Consider the following 19,491-nt stretch of genomic DNA (forward strand, 5'->3'; position numbering starts at 1 on the left):
TTTTCGAGGGTTTTATTTGAAAGCTTTGTGCACAGCCAAGAGATCTGTTTGGCAGCTGTTATAGTGCTCTTTCTTATTCACATTTAACTTATGTTCTGTTTCGTTATATAAAGTTACAGGTCACTGACCCCTTCTGGGAAACTTTGGATTATATCTAGATTCTGTCTGTTGTGGTCAAATAAAAAGTGAACTGAATTTTCCCACAAGAGTTTGGGAGCATACACACAAGACTTAGGCTTACTTTTTGCCCTTTCATCGGTTATTTCTAGTTGTGTTGCATTAGATCCTGTGCTGTTGTACAATTATATGTGAGGTTTTGAGTTTTAACGGTGTTAGATGATCCTGGTCTTCGAGTCCCCATCGATGCAGAGCCTCCAGCCTTCACATCTTTTATCCTTTGTAGTTATAAGAACATAAGAAATAGGAGCAGGAGTAGGCCATCTAGCCCTTCGAGCCTGCCCCGCCATTCAATAAGATCATGGCTGATCTGTTGTGGCTCAGTTCCACTTTCCCGCCCTCTCCCCATAACCCTTAATCCCCTCTCTTATCAAGAACCCATCAACCCGCTTCTTAAAAATATTTAGCGAGGCAGCCTCCACCACTTCAACGGGCAGAGAATTCCAGAGATTCACCACCCTTTGAGTGAAGAAGTTCCTCCTCAACTCCGTTCTAAACCGCCTCCCCTTTATCTTGAGGCTGTGCCCCCTAGTCCTACTGTCTTTTTTGAGCGGGAAGAGTCTCTCCACCTCTATCCTATCCATCCCATTCATCATCTTATACGTCTCAATGAGATCTCCCCTCATTCTTCTAAACTCTAACGAGTACAAGCCTAGTTTATTCAGCCTCTCCTCATAGCTCAATCCCCTCAACTCCGGTATCAGCCTAGTAAACCTCCTCTGCACTCCCTCCAGGGCCAAAATATCCTTGCGCAGGTGCGGCGCCCAAAACTGCACACAGTACTCCAGCTGCGGCCTCACCAATGCCCTATACAGCTGCAGCAAGACCTCCCTACTTTTATATTCAATCCCCCTCGCTATGAAGGCCAGCATCCCATTCGCCTTCCTGACCACCTGCTGCACCTGCAAGCTGGGTTTTTGCGACTCATGCACAAGGACCCCGAGGTCCCTCTGCACCGTCGCCTGCTGTGTAGAGCGTGAAATGCACAAGGACTGAGTATGTGTATTAGTCTCAACCTGGATGGTTTGGCAGAGCACAGAGGTTTAGTTTGTTAAGTACATAAGGTGTAAAAATGCACAGCGATAAACGAGTTGCAAATTTTTAAGCATTACAAAGTTGGTGCCATTTGATGCTGTTTCGATTAAGAATAGTAAGAAGTTCCTAGTAAAAGTACTTTTGAGAACAAAATAAGTGCCTGAAACTAGAATTACTAAGGGAATTAGAACATGTGACTTGTTAAATCCATCAGGAATAGAAAGTAATAAACAGAAGGATGTAGTGCCATTGTTATAGAAACAGGAGCCAAAATTAGTGACTACTATGTAGTATTTACAGGGGCAGAGAATAGTAAGGGGGCAGAACAAAATTATTTAGAGGAAATTGGCAGGATTCTGATAATAATCATAGACAGATTATTATGACATCAGAACCAGATCATTTTCTGGAATCAATTATGAAAGATTGGCTGGTGGAACACTCAAGGGAGTTGTAAATTAAATAGAAAATAACAGCATGGATTTATAAAGGGAACTTTTGTGCAAAACAATTTGATAAAATTAGGTGAAGATTTTAATGAGTGCAGCAATGTGTATGTAATTTACTTAAATTAAGTAAAGTTTGAAATCGGCTAGCATGGTACTGCTGGCAATATAGAGTAAATGCAGAGTGGGGAGACATAGGATTTGTGTTAATGAGCATGATTTTGGATGGAGAAGTGATGACTGGAATTCTTGGCACCTGATGTAGGACTAGTATTGACCTAATATTTTTGTTAAGAGCTGTGAGAAGCTACCTGCAATTTCTTCTTAAAATTAATGGACAAAACATCAAAATAGGGATGGAGATTTGCAAAGCTTCAGGAGGGGAAATAATGTTGGCAGTTTGATTGAGACAAATATAAAGCATATTATAACATACAAATTAGGAGCAGGAGCAGGCCATTTAACCCTTCAAGCCTGCTGCACAGGATTTACTAATGTCAATGCGACATTCCTCATACCCCTGATAACCTTGAATCCTTTGCTTATAAAGAATCTGATCTATCAAGCTCTGCCATAAAAATATAAGAACATAAGAACATAAGAAATAGGAGCAGGAGTAGGCCTTCGAGCCTGCCCCGCCATTCAATAAGATCATGGCTGATCTGTCACTGCTCAATTCCACTTTCCCGCTTTCTCCCCATAACCCTTAATCCCCTCTCTTATCAAAAACCCATCAACCCGCGTCTTAAAAATATTTAGCGAGGCAGCCTCCACCACTTCAACGGGCAGAGAATTCCAGAGATCCACCACCCTTTGAGTGAAGAAGTTCCTCCTCAACTCCGTTCTAAACCGCCCCCCTTTTATCTTGAGGCTGTGCCCCCTAGTCCTACTATCCTTTCTGAGCGGGAAGAGTCTCTCCACCTCTATCCTATCCATCCCATTCATCATCTTATACGTCTCAATGAGATCTCCCCTCGTTCTTCTAAACTCTAACGAGTACAAGCCCAGTTTATTCAGCCTCTCCTCATAGCTCAACCCCCTCAACTCCGGTATCAGCCTAGTAAACCTCCTCTGCACTCCCTCCAAGGCCAAAATATCTTTGCGCAGGTGCGGCGCCCAAAACTGCACACAGAACTCCAGCTGCGGCCTCACCAATGCCCTATACAGCTGCAGCAAGACCTCCCTACTTTTATATTCAATCCCCCTCGCTATGAAGGCCAGCATCCCATTCGCCTTCCTGACCACCTGCTGCACCTGCAAGCTGGGTTTTTGCGACTCATGCACAAGGACCCCGAGGTCCCTCTGCACCGTCGCCTGCTGCAGTTTTTCACCACGTAAGTAATAGTCCTTCCTACCATTCTTCCTACCAAAGTGGACCACCTCACACTTGCCAACATTAAATTCCATTTGCCATTTCCTGGCCCATTCGCCCAGCCTATCTAGATCCTTCTGCAGACTCTCCACACCCTCCGCACAATTTGCCGTTCCCCCAATCTTGGTGTCATCAGCAAATTTCAACACCCTACACTCGGTTCCCTCCTCCAGATCATCTATATAAATGGTAAATAGCTGAGGCCCCAGCACCGACCCCTGGGGCACTCCACTAGTCACCATCCGCCAATTCGAATAGCACCCGTTGACCCCCACTCTCTGCCTCCTATTTGACAACCAATCCTCTATCCACGCTAACACCCTACCCCCAACTCCATGTCCCTCGACCTTCTGCAGTAACCTCTTGTGAGGTACTTTGTCAAACGCCTTCTGAAAATCTAGAAAGACCACATCCACCGGCTCTCCTCTATCCACCGCCCTAGACACATCCTCATAGAACTCCAGTAAATTTGTCAGACACGACTTCCCTTTAATGAAACCGTGCTGCGTCTGCTCTATCAAGCAATTCCCTTCAAGATGCCTCGCAATTTCCTCCTTAATGACAGATTCTAACATTTTACCTACCACAGACGTTAAACTAACCGGCCTATAATTCCCCGCCTTTTGCCTGGCACCCTTCTTAAACAACGGCGTAACATTAGCCGTTTTCCAATCATCCGGCACTTCCCCGGAATCCAGCGACGTTTGGAAAATAACCACCAAGGCATCCACTATCACCTCCGCCATTTCTTTCAGAACCCTCGGATGCATTCCATCCGGCCCTGGGGACTTGTCCACAATCAGCCCCTCCAGTCTGTCGAGCACCGCCTCTCTAGTAACAGTAATGTCATTAAGACCCTCCAGTCCTACCACCTTTCCATTGCTAACACCCGGCAAATTATTCACGTCCTCCTCCGTGAAGACAGAAACAAAAAAGTTATTCAATACCTTAGCCATATCCTCATCCCCTACCACTAGGTCCCCTTTCTCATCCTCTAAAGGACCAACGTTCACCCTAGCCAGCCTCTTCCTTTTTATATATTTATAAAAACTCTTGCTATCCTTTTTTATATTAAGCGCTAGCCCAGCTTCATAGTTTCTCCTACCCTCCTTTATCAGCTTCTTTGTCAATCTTTGTTGACATTTAAACCTCTCCCAATCCTCTTCTCGCCCACTATTCTTAGCTACTCTAAATTCCTCCGCTTTTAATTTAACACTTTCCTTCACCTCCTTCGTTATCCACGGCTTATTACCTCTCCTCCTACAGTTCTTTTTGACCATCGGAATAAATTTCTGCTGAGCACCAAGAAAGATCTCCTGAAAGATCCTCCACTGCTCCTCAGCAGACCCTCCCTCCAATGCACTCCCCCAGTCCACATTCACCAATTCTTCTCTCATCCTACCGTACTCCCCTCTATTCAAACAAAGGACGCGTGTCTGGGAACCCACTTTCTCCTCCTCCATCTGCACCAGAAACTCCACCATACAATGATCACTCTCTCCAAGAGGATCCTTCACCGCAAGGTCCCTAATTCTACCTGCCTCATTACATAGCACCAGATCCAAGGTAGCTCGCTCCCTCGTCGGCTCCAACACACACTGTTCAAGGAAATTATCGCACTTGGACTTTGCTGTATGTCCACGGGGACCATATTTTCTGATCGTGTTTTAGGTGAAACCGCGTTACCTGCAGGGTGCATACAACATATTAGGCTTTCTTTCTTGCTTGGCCTCCTTCATCCATCTTGATTGACATCCTTCTCAATCTTTAAGTCACTATGAAATGTTGAGTGACCTGTCTCCATTCTTTTAGATATGCGTGCTTGATCTTCCTTGATCTGGTCAACAATTTTCAGTTTCCTGGTGATGATATAAGATTTGCTTTGTGATCTATTTACGTTTTTGCATTGTTTGTCGAGCAAACACAGCCGACCTTGTCCTAAATTTGATCTGTTTACATAGTGAAATTATAGTCTTCAGTTATGATGGGAAATTTTACTCGCTGAACTCCTTAAATAGTCACATGACTGTAGGGCTCTGACTCAAGTCATTCAGGCCAGTTAGAGTACAAAATTCAGAAATACACAACAGCAGTTATAATTTCAAATTCAATAACAAGTAATTAACACATACCAATCAAGGTATAGGAGCTTTCTCTAACCAATCACAATGACCTCACACTTGCTTAATTATAATATCCTATCTGTGTGAGGTTTAATTACATCAGTAGGTTATTGCTCAAAGTATCTTTTGACACCCCATTTGTATCTGAATGTTAGAACACAGATCAATCTTCCCATTCCAAATGTTTGTTTAATGGCCTCCCTCAGACTAAGACATAAACAATTCCACACTATAATATCTTTCTCCCCTTTTGCTTATCTGAAGGTCTGTCACTCGGACAGTCGTTCTTCCTCTGGAAATAGAGGCTTATTATCCTGATATCTATGTCTCTGCAGTTAAACTGTGTGCAGGCTTTTTTTGTCTGTGGTTTGCCTTTTCTAACACTTTCACCAGACAAAGTTATTAATATGGCTACTATTCTCTGTAATTATCAGTATGGGTATTGTTGCCACTCATTTCCAAATAAAAGTTACCTGAAATGGAAAAGTTTGAAATAAACTTTAATTTTACTTAATTGCTTATTGGGTGCTGAAATATATTATGTCTTGGTATGGTGTTTCCAATTTTTAGTCTCAAGCAGCACAATTCTCTTACTCCAGCATTAAATTATTTGAAGAGGGCACTGGAAGCTCTATAACAAAGGCTCAATTGTATTGGTAGTTACAAGTTATTCTTTGATTGTGGTGAGAGAAATTTGATGTATTGGATTGTGTATCTTTTTTTTAAACATTGGTAACAGTACATTAACAAATACTTGTGGCAACACTTCAAAGCAACCAATACTGGTGAAAAAAACTTTGACAAAGGGTCACCTGGACTCAAAATGTTAACTGTTTTCTCTCTCTATAGATGCTGGCAGACCTGCTGAGATTTTCCAGCATTTTCTCTTTTGATTGCTTTGGTGAAGAATGAATAATGAATTGTGGATTAATCTTCACTTAGTTTCTTCATTTTGTTGTAATAGATAAATAGTTGACATTAACTATTAGTTGTTAATAGTTAACATTGTTGACAAACTTGCACTCTATTTTGCCTGTCAATTTTCTGAGCTGAAAGAAAGACCCGCCTTTGCATTTCACCTTATCACACATTGGGGAGGCAGTGGTGTAGTGGTATTGTAGCTGGAGTAGTAATCCAGAGACTCAGAGTAATCCTTTGGGGACTCAATTTGAAACCCACCACAGCAGATGGTGGAATAAAATCCAGAATTGAAAGCCTAATGATGACCATGAAACCATTGTCAATTGTCATTAAAAACCCAAATGGTTCACTAATGTCCTTTAGGGAAGGAAATTTGCAACTACATGTGACTCCAGATCCACAGCAATATGGATGCCCTATCAAGCCACTCAGTTGTATCCAACAGCTATGAAGAAAACACAAAGGAATTCCCACCTTACCAGCGCAGTGGGTGTACCTCCAGTTCTAACGCAGCTCACTACCATCTGCTGAAGGGCAGCTAGGGACGAGCAATAAATGCTGGCTGAGCCAGTGACATGCACCTAACATTGCAATGCCCTTCACACAAGTTACTTTTACATCGTTTTTGTAGGTAATTACAGTAACAAAGTAGCACACAGTAAGTTTGCAGAGCAAACAGTGAGGAGTTTGAGTAACTTATCTGTTTCAGTGGTTTGTTGACCAATGCACCAGGGAGAATTTCATATTCTTAGATATGTCATGGCATTTTGCATATATTTTATAAAGACACTGAGGGTTTTTGTTTCACAAGAAGAATGCATTGCATTGCCATCTTGTAACATTCATCCAAACTAAATCACAGACTTGTTATGGTACAGAAGGAGGCCATGTTGCCCATCGTGCCTGCACTGGTTCTCTAAGTGAGCATGTGCCATTCTTCCTGCCTTTTCCCTTTACCCCTGCACCTTGTTTTTATTCAAAAATCATCTGATGCTCTCTTGGATGCCGTGATTGAACCTGCTTCCATCACAATTGCAGGCAGTGCATTCCTGACCTCAACCATTCGCTGTGTGAAAAAGCTTTTCTCATATCATATTTGCTTCTTTTGCAAATCTCTTTAAATCCGTGCCCTCTCATTCTTGATCCTTTTATCAGACAGTTTCTGTCTACTCTGTTCAGTGCCCTCATTTAAACATCTCTATCAAATATCCTCTCAACTTTTTTGTCTCCAAGGAGAACAGTTTCAGTCTCTCCAATCAGTCTTCATTACTGAAGTCTCTCAACCCTGGACCCATCCTTGTAAATCGCTTTTGCATTCTCTCCAATGAGTTCACATCCTTCCTAACAAGCAGCTGGGTTTGATTTTCAGTTTAGTCTCAAGGAAGTACACCAGCTATTGAGTACAATGTTCCCTCCAAGTGAGCTAAGCTGATACTTCATAAAAGGCACTGTCTTGTCTCGTGACTTTTTTATCCATTGACAACATTCAAGTGATCTTTCTTTGTATGTCTGAAAGCTTGTGTCTGCAGACTATTGGACTCTGTAGTTCAAGCCATAATCACAAACATTGAATAGAGGTCACTAGATAGCAATCAGTAATAGGAATCCTGGCTGATATTTTTCTTCCTTCTCCCCGCACGCCTCGATTTTACATGCTATACTGTATGGAAAATGTACGTGTAAGTTTATCTGGTGTTATCATTTTCCCTACTGACTCGCTGGGTAAAGTTTTAAGTAAAGTTAAATGCAAATCCTAAATGAAATCGCAGCATGTAAGGTTAAGAATTCACAATCTCCGTAATAATTATCATTGGATAAAGAACATCAGATTTGAATAATATATTTAAAAAAATTGATTGGTATTTAAATCATTCTTTTCTAATGCTTCAGTTAGATTGCTTTGAATGATGCTGCTAGTTCAGCTCATGTGAGTTGGACTATTTCTCACACAAGAAGTCAAAACTTGGAGACTGTTCAAAATTTTCAGCCAGATCACAGAATCCCTGCAGTGCTGAAGGAGGCTGATTGCACCAACAGCACTGAGCCCGCACCAACAACAATCTCACCCAGGCCCTGTTCCTGTAACCCCATATATTTACCCTGCTAATCCCTCTAACCTATGCATCCCAAGACACTAGGGGGCAACTTAGCATGGCCAATCAATCTAAGCTGCACAGGGGAGGAAACCCACACAGACACAGAGAGAATGTGCAAACTACACACAGACAACCAAAGTCAGGAATCAAACCCAGGTCACTGGTGCTGTGAGGCAGCAGTGCTAACCACTGTACCACAGTGGACTGTAGAAGCTGTGACTTTAAAAACATAGGATAAAATAATAATGCATTCGTAGAAAATGTGTCCCCTATTGTCCTCGCCATGACAACACCTCAATCAATCCAAGTCAATTTGCCAACCAATCAGCACTGTTTTCTCCTGTCATATGTACAGTGATCTTTTGAAATTTAGCATTCTTGCATTTGTCCTGATGAGTGTGAGATGAAAATCGGCAGCAATGTTTCTTCAGCAATAACCAAGCAACTGCTGGTTTTCATGGACCATAAGTACAACAGGAATCCACCAGCAACCACATGTAACTTACTAACAGTGAAAGAGTACTGATGAATATTGCAGGGTAGCTAAGTAGATGTGACTAAATTAATAAATGAATGGAAAATCAGCATCACTGAATCAATAAATTCTTAGAACAGCAACTAATAAATGAATGCAGTAGCAGGCACCAGCAAATTAAATGGAGAAGTGGGAAGACATGAATTGATGTATTCAGAGACAGAGGCAACAATTCAATAAATGAGCAAATGAGTAAAGAATGCTGTCAACCGGTGAACATAATTGTTTTAAAAGAAGCTAAAGTGCTCTTCCCAACAAGACACTTAAGTGGTTAACATATACTTGTATCATATTTCTTTGATTGTGTTTCCAAGAGCACTGGGGACTTTCTCTACATTAGAATCACGATATAAAATGTACTGTTGTTGCATAATAAGATTAAATACTTCAGATAAATATTTCTGGTATTTAAATTTAGAAGTGGCAGTCCCATCACGCAGCATCATTCTCAGATTAAAAGAGAAATGGGTAGGTCTGGGTAGGAATCTCGCTGGGGGATATTAGATTTGGAGCTCACGAGTGTTGAAATGATGCCAGCAGAGTTATGAGGACTGAAGTGCTAAGCTTGAATTCATTGCCATTCAGGAAAGGAAACAAGGTCATTGTTCCCTGGGAGAAAGCTGAGCTATGGGCAGACTGTGAGCAGCACAGTGGTTAACACTGCTAACTCATAACTCCAGGGACCCAGGTTCAATTTCGGCCTCGGGTGACTGCGTGGAGTTTGCACATTCTCCCTTTGTCTGCATGAGTTTCCTCCGGATGCTCTGGTGTTCCCCACAATCCAAAGATGTGCAAGTTAGGTAAATTGGCCATGGTAAATTGCCCTTTAGTGTTCCAAGATGTGCAGGTTAGGGGGATTAGTGGGGTTACAGGGATGTAATATGGATAAGTTGCTCTGTCAGAGAGCCAGAGCACACAAATGCTAGCTTTCATGTATGAACAGTAAAATGTGGTTGTCGATGCGAATGGCCTCTCTCTGCTCTGTAGTGATTCTGTGATTCTAAGATGGGTTGATGGGCTGCATGAAGTAGGGGAAGGTTGGAAAACATGCGAAGGAGTCTTTGACCAAACATGTTTAGTCATTTAATATGTGGCATTTTGTTAAATATTGCTGTTTGTTACATTAAAGATTTATAAATGCAAACTTCTACCTGAGTACCCACTCCACTGTCCTTGTCTTTCTGCATTTTTTTCTAGTAAAATCTAGTTTTATTTTACTCCTTTATGCCACATTTCTTGTGGTTGTTCTACATGCACTTTGCAAAGGAATTCCTCCTAAGCTCTTTATTTGACCTGTTGGTGGGATCTCATATTGCTATTTGTGATCTCTGCTCTGAGCCCTATTCCGGATTCACCACAAGTGGAAAAGATTTCTTCGCATTCACTTGTTCCTGTGTTTCAACTGAACCAGTCATTACTCCCAGATCCCTGGGCCACACACTCAACAATCCCTAATCATATGATCCCTGACCTCCCCTTCATACCAAACTGTTGGTAGGAAAAGATCTGTTAGTCTATCAGACCTCTCCCAACAATGAGATTGTCCCATTTTCTTCCCTACTCTGCAACACCACCACCTCTTCCCACGACGTACTCACTCTCCATGCAATCATGTAATCTCCTGGGAGAGGCAACAAAATCCCAGGGGTGATAAGTGAGAAGAAAAGTACCGTGAAGTTTCTCTCTAAACCAGTCTGGGAAATCACGTCTGCTATCTGAAAAGAAAGAAGCCCTTGTATTTGTATAGCACCTTTAGAAATGTCAGGATGTCCTAAAGTGCTTTAAAGCCACTGAGTTACTTCTAAAGTGCAGCAATGTGGGAAACCTGGCAGTCAGTTTGTGCACAATAAACTCCCACAAATAGCAACATGGTAATGGTCAGCTAATTTTTTTTTGTGTGTGTGATGTTGATTGAGGGATAAATACTGGTCGGAACATGAGGGGTAATTCCTCTACTCTTTGAAATAGCACAATGTCATTTTTTACATCCACCTGAGAGAACGTTTTGGATTCCATTTAACATCTCTCTGAAAAATGGCACCTCTGACAGTGCAGCACTCCCTTGGTACTATATTGTAATAACAGTTTTTTTGTGCTCCAACGTTTGGAGCAGGCATCAAACCCACAACCTTCATGCGAAAGTGCTACTGAATCATGGCTGACGTTTACCTTCTCTAAGATATGATCTCATTGCCCAGCCAGGAGCTCAGCTCCTTCTAGAAGACACACAGAGAGTTCATCACGTTATCTGGTAATGCATTTGGGAGGTTCACAGTTCTCTGGGAAAAGACGAACTGTTGAGCTTCTAATATGTTTCTATGTCTGCCTAAGTTTAAGCTCTTGTTTCTGGTTCTTTCCAATCTGTAATGCAAACTAATACTTTCATAGCTTTAGTTGTAGTTTCTCTACCTTGGTCACGAACCTTCACTGATCCGTGCACAAGAATACCCAAGATTATTTTTTTTCTCAATCACATTCATGATTGTTTCTTGTAAATGATATGTTTATACTCTTGTTGAACCTAGCAATATCCATCACAGATACAGATTGTGGTGTCATCAGCAGACTTGCTTACTGTACTTTAAATGCTATTGCCCAAATCAGTAGTGAGTAAAGGCTGTGAAGAATAACGGGACAGAACCACATCCATTACCTGTCCCATTTTGACTACAAATTTGGATCTGATTCCTAATCCAGATACCATAAGATGCTAGCTTGTGCAGTCATTTATTGTGAGATGCCCAATCAAATGGAGATACACCTACTTATTTACATTGAACAACTTCTGTGCTGACAATAATAGGATCCTGGTTGCCAAAAATGGAAAGGAGGAGGACTCAAAATTTAGGTTATGGGTAAACAAATGAAAAGTAATAAAAACATCCACTGCTTTACAGTTAGCATATGTTGATACAGTAACGGGATTTTTAACCCCAAAATACCCTAATATTCCCATGACAATTTGCAATATAAAGGTCATTTTACTTAACCATTTGCAACCATTGAATGATCCTGCTACAGCATTGGAAGTTACAAAATGTGTAATTGTTTTGTTTAACTCTTGAGCTGCATGATGGGAAAATAGCTCACATTGTTTACATTGTAACAACCATGCTTAACCATGCCTTTATGGAAGATAGCACTTGAACGGTGCTGGAATGGCATGCTAAAAGACTGTGGTTCTAACAAGCTCCTGTTACATTGCCGATTGATCATAAGATCTGGAAACATAATTCTCTAGTTTGCCTTCATTCTAGCTTAATTCGTGACTCTTGTTAGCGCAACTTCAAGTATGTCCAGTTGCATTTAATCCAGAAGGTGTGTGGAAAGTTAATTTACTACAGGTTCAGTGTGAGTATTGAGGTTATGTAGTAAAGCAACTTGTGGTCTGATTCATAACATTTTCCAGAACCTTCATTCAGAAACCCAAATTCCAGTGTTGTGTTGTGAATTAGCAAAATGTAACAGGTTAATATTATTTGAATGAACTGTCTGTACTAAATGTATACATTTATAATTCACTTACCTTGACCATAACATTTCATAGATTGCTTATGCATCACTGCAAGCAGTTGCAGAGTGCAGAGTACTCCTTCATATTGCCTTCAATTGAACAATTTTTACTGTCCCATCTGAGGGAAAATTGTATGAAAAGATATTAGAGGCTCAGTAATTTTATTCTTTTTCATTTTCCAGATTGTTCCCTTTGTGTGAGGAAATTCTTATCATACAAAACCCAGTGTCCGACCTGTTGTGTGGTAAGTAAAGCTTTTGAGAGAAAAATAATGACCAATCTAGAATTAATAAATCATTCTACAGTAAATAAAATGACATATGGGGAACTTTAATTATGAATTGAACTTAATGTTCTCCATATCTGAGAACAGGCCATTCTAGACCTTGAATTTGAAAATGCTAGAATTTTGGGCAGGCATTATAGAAACTGTAACGCAAATAGGATAAGCCTAACTGCCAAGGGCAAGGTTTACTATAAATTCTTTATCAGTCCAATGCACCTGTGGCAGGATTCATGTGTTGAGAATTCAGGTTTTATCCTGATCTTCAAAATAAAAGAAGCGTCTCCTCGTGCAGGATGAGTAAGGACAATATAAGCTGGCAAAAAGTTTGAAACAGCTAGTTCCAGAGAGAAATGCTTTAAAAAGCATTTTCTTAAATCACTTTTTTAACATTCATCTGTCCAAGAGCAGACCTTGGACGAAGCCAGGAAAGGGAAAGACATCAGAGAGTGTGACTGGGAGATGTATAAAAAGACATTGAGCAAAAATAAGATGGACAGTGAGAGAGATAATACGTAGGCAAATGAGAATATCAGGGAGGGTCAGGTATTAACATGGAAGTGAGAATGAGAGACATTGTAGAGGACGAGAGAGAAAAGTCAAAATCAGAGAGGGTGAGAGACAAGTGAGAAATTTGAAAGGAAGTGGAAGCCCAGGAGTCTGTGAGAAGCCGGATTTTTGCAATGAGTTGTGTAACATTTGATCAGTTTAGTGTCTTGGAAATCTTGTGTGTGTATAATGACTCAGTGCTTTGTTTAATTGCTGTTTTCTAGCACAATGACACTGTTTCTTCTTTGGTAACTAATACTATCAAATTATAGGGCTGAATGTACTCAGGTGTTTACAGTATTTGCAGGGCAGTCCCCGTGCAATGCTTTTAAAAGTGCTGCACTATTGTGCACTGTTGAGGTGGTGCTGCACTGTCACAGGCATTGTCATCTGGAAGAGTGTTTAAAATGATCCTCTATCTGCTTATTCAGCTGAATGTTGATCTGACAACACTATTCAGTGGGTGTATGGGCCAACAATGTTCTCCAAACTGATATAAAAAAAAAGTTGCTAATTGGTCATTTATCTTGCTGCAGTTCATAAGATTTTCTTGTGCTTTCACATTTGTTTGCGGCTTGAGAGACATGATACGAATTCAGTTCTTTCTTTCCTAAATGCCGAGAAAACAGTTGAACATAGAATGTTGTGCAGCTGCTTTTCCTAAGCCAAGCGTATCCATATCTGGAAACCAGACCTGTTCTCATGGCAGTGGAGACACTTCTTCCAGATACTTTTGCTTTTCTTTCTTGTCCCTTCCATGGAGAAACCTGACTCCTACTCACTACATCATTACCCAATAACATCACTGATTAAAGCACCTAACAGTGGGGAAGCTGCATCTCTCCTTTCCAAATCTTTAGATCTTAGTAGACCAAAGCATAGTGGATACAGCCACTGCTTAGTCAGGGAGGAACCTTTGAGGTACTCAGAATCCGTTCTGTCCTCGGACAATAGGGTATTTGTGCACAACAAATGGCTTCAAGGCACTTGACCATTTACTCGGATAAATTGAAAAGAAGACTTTATTGGTATGGTGTCATTCATGATTTGTGGACATTCCAAAGCACTTTATAGCCAATTACTTACTTGGAAGCGTTGTTACCGTTATAGAAAATGATGCAAGCATTTTGCACATAGCAAGATCCCACCTAAAGCAATGTGTTAATTATGACCAGAAATAGCACTCCTAGTCTTTGAAAGAGTAAGAAGTCTCACAACACCAGATTAAAGTCCAACAGGTTTATTTGTAGCAAACCCCACTAGCTTTTGGAACTGGCTGTTCCTTCGTCAGATGGATGGGAGTTCTGATCACAAATGGGGCGTATAAAGACACAAACTCAATTTACATGAATAATGATTGGAATGTGAGTCTTTACAGCTAATCAAATCTTAAAGGTACAGATGATGTGAGTGGAGAGAGCATTAAGCATAGGTTAAAAAGATGTGTATTGTTTCCAGACAGGAAAGTTAGTGAAATTTTACAAGTCCAGGCAAGTTGTGGGGCTTACAGGTAGTGTGACATGAACCCAAGATCCCGGTTGAGGCCGTCCTCATGTGTGCAGAACTTGGCTATCAGTTTCTCTTCAGTGACTCTGTGCTGTCATGTGTCATGAAGGCCGCCTTGGAGAATACTTACCCAAAAATCAGAGGCCAAATGCCCGTGTTTACCCCAGTCCAACGCCAGCGTCTCCATATAAGAACATAAGAACATAAGAAATAGGAGCAGGAGTAGGCCATCTAGCCCTTCGAGCCTGCCCCGCCATTCAATAAGATCATGGCTGATCTGTCGTGGCTCAGTTCCACTTTCCCGCCCTCTCCCCATAACCCTTAATCCCCTCTCTTATCAAGAACCCATCAACCCGCTTCTTAAAAATATTTAGCGAGGCAGCCTCCACCACTTCAACGGGCAGAGAATTCCAGAGATTCACCACCCTTTGAGTGAAGAAGTTCCTCCTCAACTCCGTTCTAAACCGCCTCCCCTTTATCTTGAGGCTGTGCCCCCTAGTCCTACTGTCTTTTTTGAGCGGGAAGAGTCTCTCCACCTCTATCCTATCCATCCCATTCATCATCTTATACGTCTCAATGAGATCTCCCCTCATTCTTCTAAACTCTAACGAGTACAAGCCTAGTTTATTCAGCCTCTCCTCATAGCTCAACCCCCTCAACTCCGGTATCAGCCTAGTAAACCTCCTCTGCACTCCCTCCAGGGCCAAAATATCCTTGCGCAGGTGCGGCGCCCAAAACTGCACACAGTACTCCAGCTGCGGCCTCACCAATGCCCTATACAGCTGCAGCAAGACCTCCCTACTTTTATATTCAATCCCCCTCGCTATGAAGGCCAGCATCCCATTCGCCTTCCTGACCACCTGCTGCACCTGCAAGCTGGGTTTTTGCGACTCATGCACAAGGACCCCGAGGTCCCTCTGCACCGTCGCCTGCTGCAGTTTTTCGCCACGTAAGTAATAGTCCTTCCTACCATTCTTCCTACCAAAGTGGACCACCTCACACTTGCCAACATTAAATTCCATTTGCCATTTCCTGGCCCATTCGCCCAGCCTATCTAGATCCTTCTGCAGACTCTCCACACCCTCCGCACAATTTGCCTTTCCCCCAATCTTGGTGTCATCAGCAAATTTCGACACCCTGCACTCGGTTCCCTCCTCCAGATCATCTATATAAATGGTAAATAGCTGAGGCCCCAGCACCGACCCCTGGGGCACCCCACTAGTCACCAACCGCCAATCCGAATAGCACCCATTGACCCCCACTCTCTGCCTCCTATTTGACAACCAGTCCTCTATCCACGCTAACACCCTACCCCCAACTCCATGTCCCCTGACCTTCTGCAATAACCTCTTGTGAGGTACCTTGTCAAACGCCTTCTGAAAATCCAGAAAGACCACATCCACCGGCTCTCCTCTATCCACTGCCCTAGACACATCCTCATAGAACTCCAGTAAATTTGTCAGACTCTTTGAAATAGTGACATGAGATCTTTTATATCGACTTGAGAGGGTGAAATGGGTCACGATTTAATTTTTCATCTGAGTAATGCACCTTCTCAGTATCAGCCTAGATTTTATTGCTCAAGTGCTGAAGTGGACTTGAACACATAACCTCTTGTCTGACATTGGAGGACTACCAACCGAGGTACAGTGAACACTGTAACCTGTGTACGAGGCTACTGAGTGACTTACTTAAGTAGAACGTTCTTTTAATGTATCTATGGGATACAAAATGTCCAGTATCTTGTTTGCCACAGCAGAAATGTGCAACCAACTCAAAACCAGACCGACACAGGTGGCCAGTGGACAGGAATGCTGTGGTGTCAGCACAATCTGGGTTTGAAATAAATATCATCTTGTTGTTTGTTTATAGTAAGTGTTTCCACACATACGATATGCCGACAATTCCCAGAACCTCCATTTTAACTGTGTTTCCTTCTCCCAATCCCACCACTCCACAGACTGTGACAGAACCAGAGCTGCGAAATAACAGAATATTGGATGAATTGGTGAAATGCTTTCGCTCTGCAAGGTACAGCTATTTTCATTGTTGAAGAAGTGAAGTGGAATGTCTCCTGTTTTCACTTCATTGGAATGGTCTTACTTTGCAAAATGTTTGAATAATTTTGGAAGTGCTTTTTGGTTTTGCTGTGATTAATGGAATTTACAATAAGTTATGCCACAGGACATGTGTCTCCAAGAGTTTGTACATGTCCAGACACTCCATCTAACTCTTGCTATGCTGACTTTTGTGTTGATCTCAGTTTGCCCCATCTTTTTCTTTTGTGCCAATTTTCTCACAACCCTTTCCTGAAAGCATTGGCTGTTGTTGGTGTATAGTTCCACAGAAAGGAACATTGGTTAGCACAGTTCAACTGGAGAGACGTCGCAGCTCAGTCTCATCTTGGTACCTCTGCTTTTTCCAGCAGAAGTCATTAGGTAGTGGTTTGTAACACTGGCAAGTGTTAGCATTTATTTTGCTCCCTGTATTGATTCACCAGCACCCTTAAACCCCAACTAAATACAAGCTCGTTGCAAATTTGGCATCAACGAACTCAGAGGACCATGGCAAGTTTGACGCTCACTTCCTGATGTTTTAAAGAGATGGAATTTGATTCTGTGGCATTAGTATGATTGACAAATTTATGGATGTTTTTGTATACTCCACACATCAGGATCATGCTGTTTTCTTCAAGTTCACAGTTATTAAATAACAAGGGACAAATATTTCTCTCAGTTTTTTGCAATTATATTCCAAGTTCCAAATTCTCACTTGTCATTGAGATAATGGCGAGCAGAGACTGGGTGGTTAAGAAGTTAAAATGATCAGCTATTACCCAGGGCCAACTGCAATTAAGCCAACTAGCACCCTGGCTAAGTTGGATTAACTCAACATGCACTGAGAATTAAACGCTGTCATTAACAACTGAATCATTTGGGAGACCTTGTTACATATTTTTAAAAGGAAGGCTGAACTTGCAGTTATATAGTGCCTTTCACAACCTCAGGATGTCCACACCCCTCGCAACCAATGAAGTGTTTTGGAAGTAAATACCTATTGTGATCTAGGAATCACAGCAGCCCATTTACACACAACAAGCTCCCCCAAACAGCAGTGAGCTAAAGACCAGATAATCATTTCCAGTGATGCTTGAGGGACCTACTATCTTAGGTGAGGCGATGCCACTGAGGTTTTGTTGAAACTCTTTTGGATGATCAGATTTATGAGTAACAGAAAACTCAGCACTGAACATCACTTAGCCAATGCATGATACAGCAATGTGTCTTGCACAGTTTACCCATAAAACAGTGAAACCACCCAGTCTACGCTCACTTTCTCAATGAGAAAGGAGAATTTGGGGTTTACTTCATAAGCCCAAAGGTCTGAAGTCAGTTGTATCATTTACAGTGACACATTGGCTCAGGTCACTAGATTCAGCAAGAGGCTGACATCACCTGTATGGTGTGCTACAACCTGAAGCAGTACGTTTAACAGTTGGTCCAGTGAGAAACTCCTGAAGTTAGATTTTTCAGAATAAATTAGCCATGAACCACAAGTGGCTAATAGCATAGAAATTTGTCTAAGAAAGAAATAGGCAGAACCAAAAATGCTTGCACGTACAATTAAAATATGACAACATCATTGTGCTAAATGAGAAGCTGGTTGGATAGAGTGGACTGTCAACGTTGTTTCTATCTGCTGCTGGCATGAAACTCATGGATGGTTCATGAAATTAGACCATTAGAAGAATGTAGCAGATTAGGATCCACGCCTTTCGTTTACAGGTTATAGCTTAACGGAATTAAAGTTTCATCTCTGTATTGATTGTAAGGACCTGAAATGAAATGAGTTTTGAATGGCATTGATACAGAGTACAGATCCACACTTCATTTTATTAGCCAACGCAGTGTTCATCACACAAAAAATTTTTGTTACATGTTTAGTGGTTAGGATCTAGAATGCACTGCCTGAGCGTGTTATGGAAGCTGATTCAACAAGGGCCTTCCAAAAGATAGAAAGGAGAAAAGACAGAGGAGTGGAACTAGGTGAATTGCTCTTAGAGAGAGCCAACATGGTTATGACAGGCTGAATGGCCATCTTTTGTGCTGTAACCATTCTATATGAGGCCAATCCTTATTTGGCATGAACTGCCGCAGTGTCTGTATAGATGGCAGCAATGCTTAATTTTGTCTAAACGCCGCTGTAAAGCACCTTGGCATATTTTACGAAGTTAACAGGCCCATATTAAAACAAGTTTTAGTTGTTATTGAAAGAAAAGCAATGTGTTATGAAACTATAAAAATGTTTTGACACTGACATTTTCCATCATGCAAAATTAAAGGAAAAATCTACTGAATTTGTTTTCTGAAACCTTGCCAGTGTGATCTTCAGAAAGTGTTGTTCCCCAAGCAAAAGTGCATTTTCTAAACTTGTGTGCCTCAGAGTTTTTAGAGGAATGAAACTTTTGATTAACAATACAGAGTCGCAGCTGAATGGAAAAAAAAGTTTTTGTCACAACTTCAGATATTGTCAACCTGTGAGAATTAGTCTGTCAGTTAATGGAATGTTATGTGTTGACATGGTTCCTGTTGCCATAAATCCCTATCCTTGCTCGAGAATGTCAACCTCCAACCAGTATTGAAACGGCAATGGATAACAAATGAGAAGTCCTATCTTGATTGGAAGAATAAGCAGCATGACAACTTGTAGCGTTGGGTTGAAAGTACCTAATTGGCTCCCATTCACATCAAAAGCGTTGGCCACAAAATTTGGCTGCCCTGCTGCTGGTTTTGCCATTACCAGAACCTGAGGATCGAAAAACAGTAGAGGGCTCGCCCCTTCTTAGGAAGGACGACAGTGTGCATGTCCATGCATACAGAGTGTGACTCAGTCAGTGTCCAGAGTTGATTAGGTACCTAATCTGCAATTTTGGA

General features: G+C 41.6%; 1 protein-coding gene across 2 annotated transcripts in view; it reads left to right on the forward strand.

Moving 5' to 3' along the window:
- The window catches only part of rad18 (RAD18 E3 ubiquitin protein ligase), a 288,130-nt gene that overhangs the window by 17,922 nt on the left and 250,717 nt on the right, over nucleotides 1-19,491 (forward strand). For both annotated transcript variants that reach the window (XM_080184080.1, XM_080184087.1), the window contains exons 3-4: nucleotides 12,402-12,463; nucleotides 16,518-16,588. In XM_080184080.1, coding sequence (XP_080040206.1) covers nucleotides 12,402-12,463; nucleotides 16,518-16,588 — 133 coding nt within the window. The remainder of the gene's footprint in view (nucleotides 1-12,401; nucleotides 12,464-16,517; nucleotides 16,589-19,491) is intronic.

The sequence above is a fragment of the Carcharhinus amblyrhynchos genome, chromosome 3 (genome assembly GCF_965287045.1).
Source record: "Carcharhinus amblyrhynchos chromosome 3, sCarAmb.v2.hapA, whole genome shotgun sequence".
Taxonomy (NCBI): domain Eukaryota; kingdom Metazoa; phylum Chordata; class Chondrichthyes; order Carcharhiniformes; family Carcharhinidae; genus Carcharhinus; species Carcharhinus amblyrhynchos.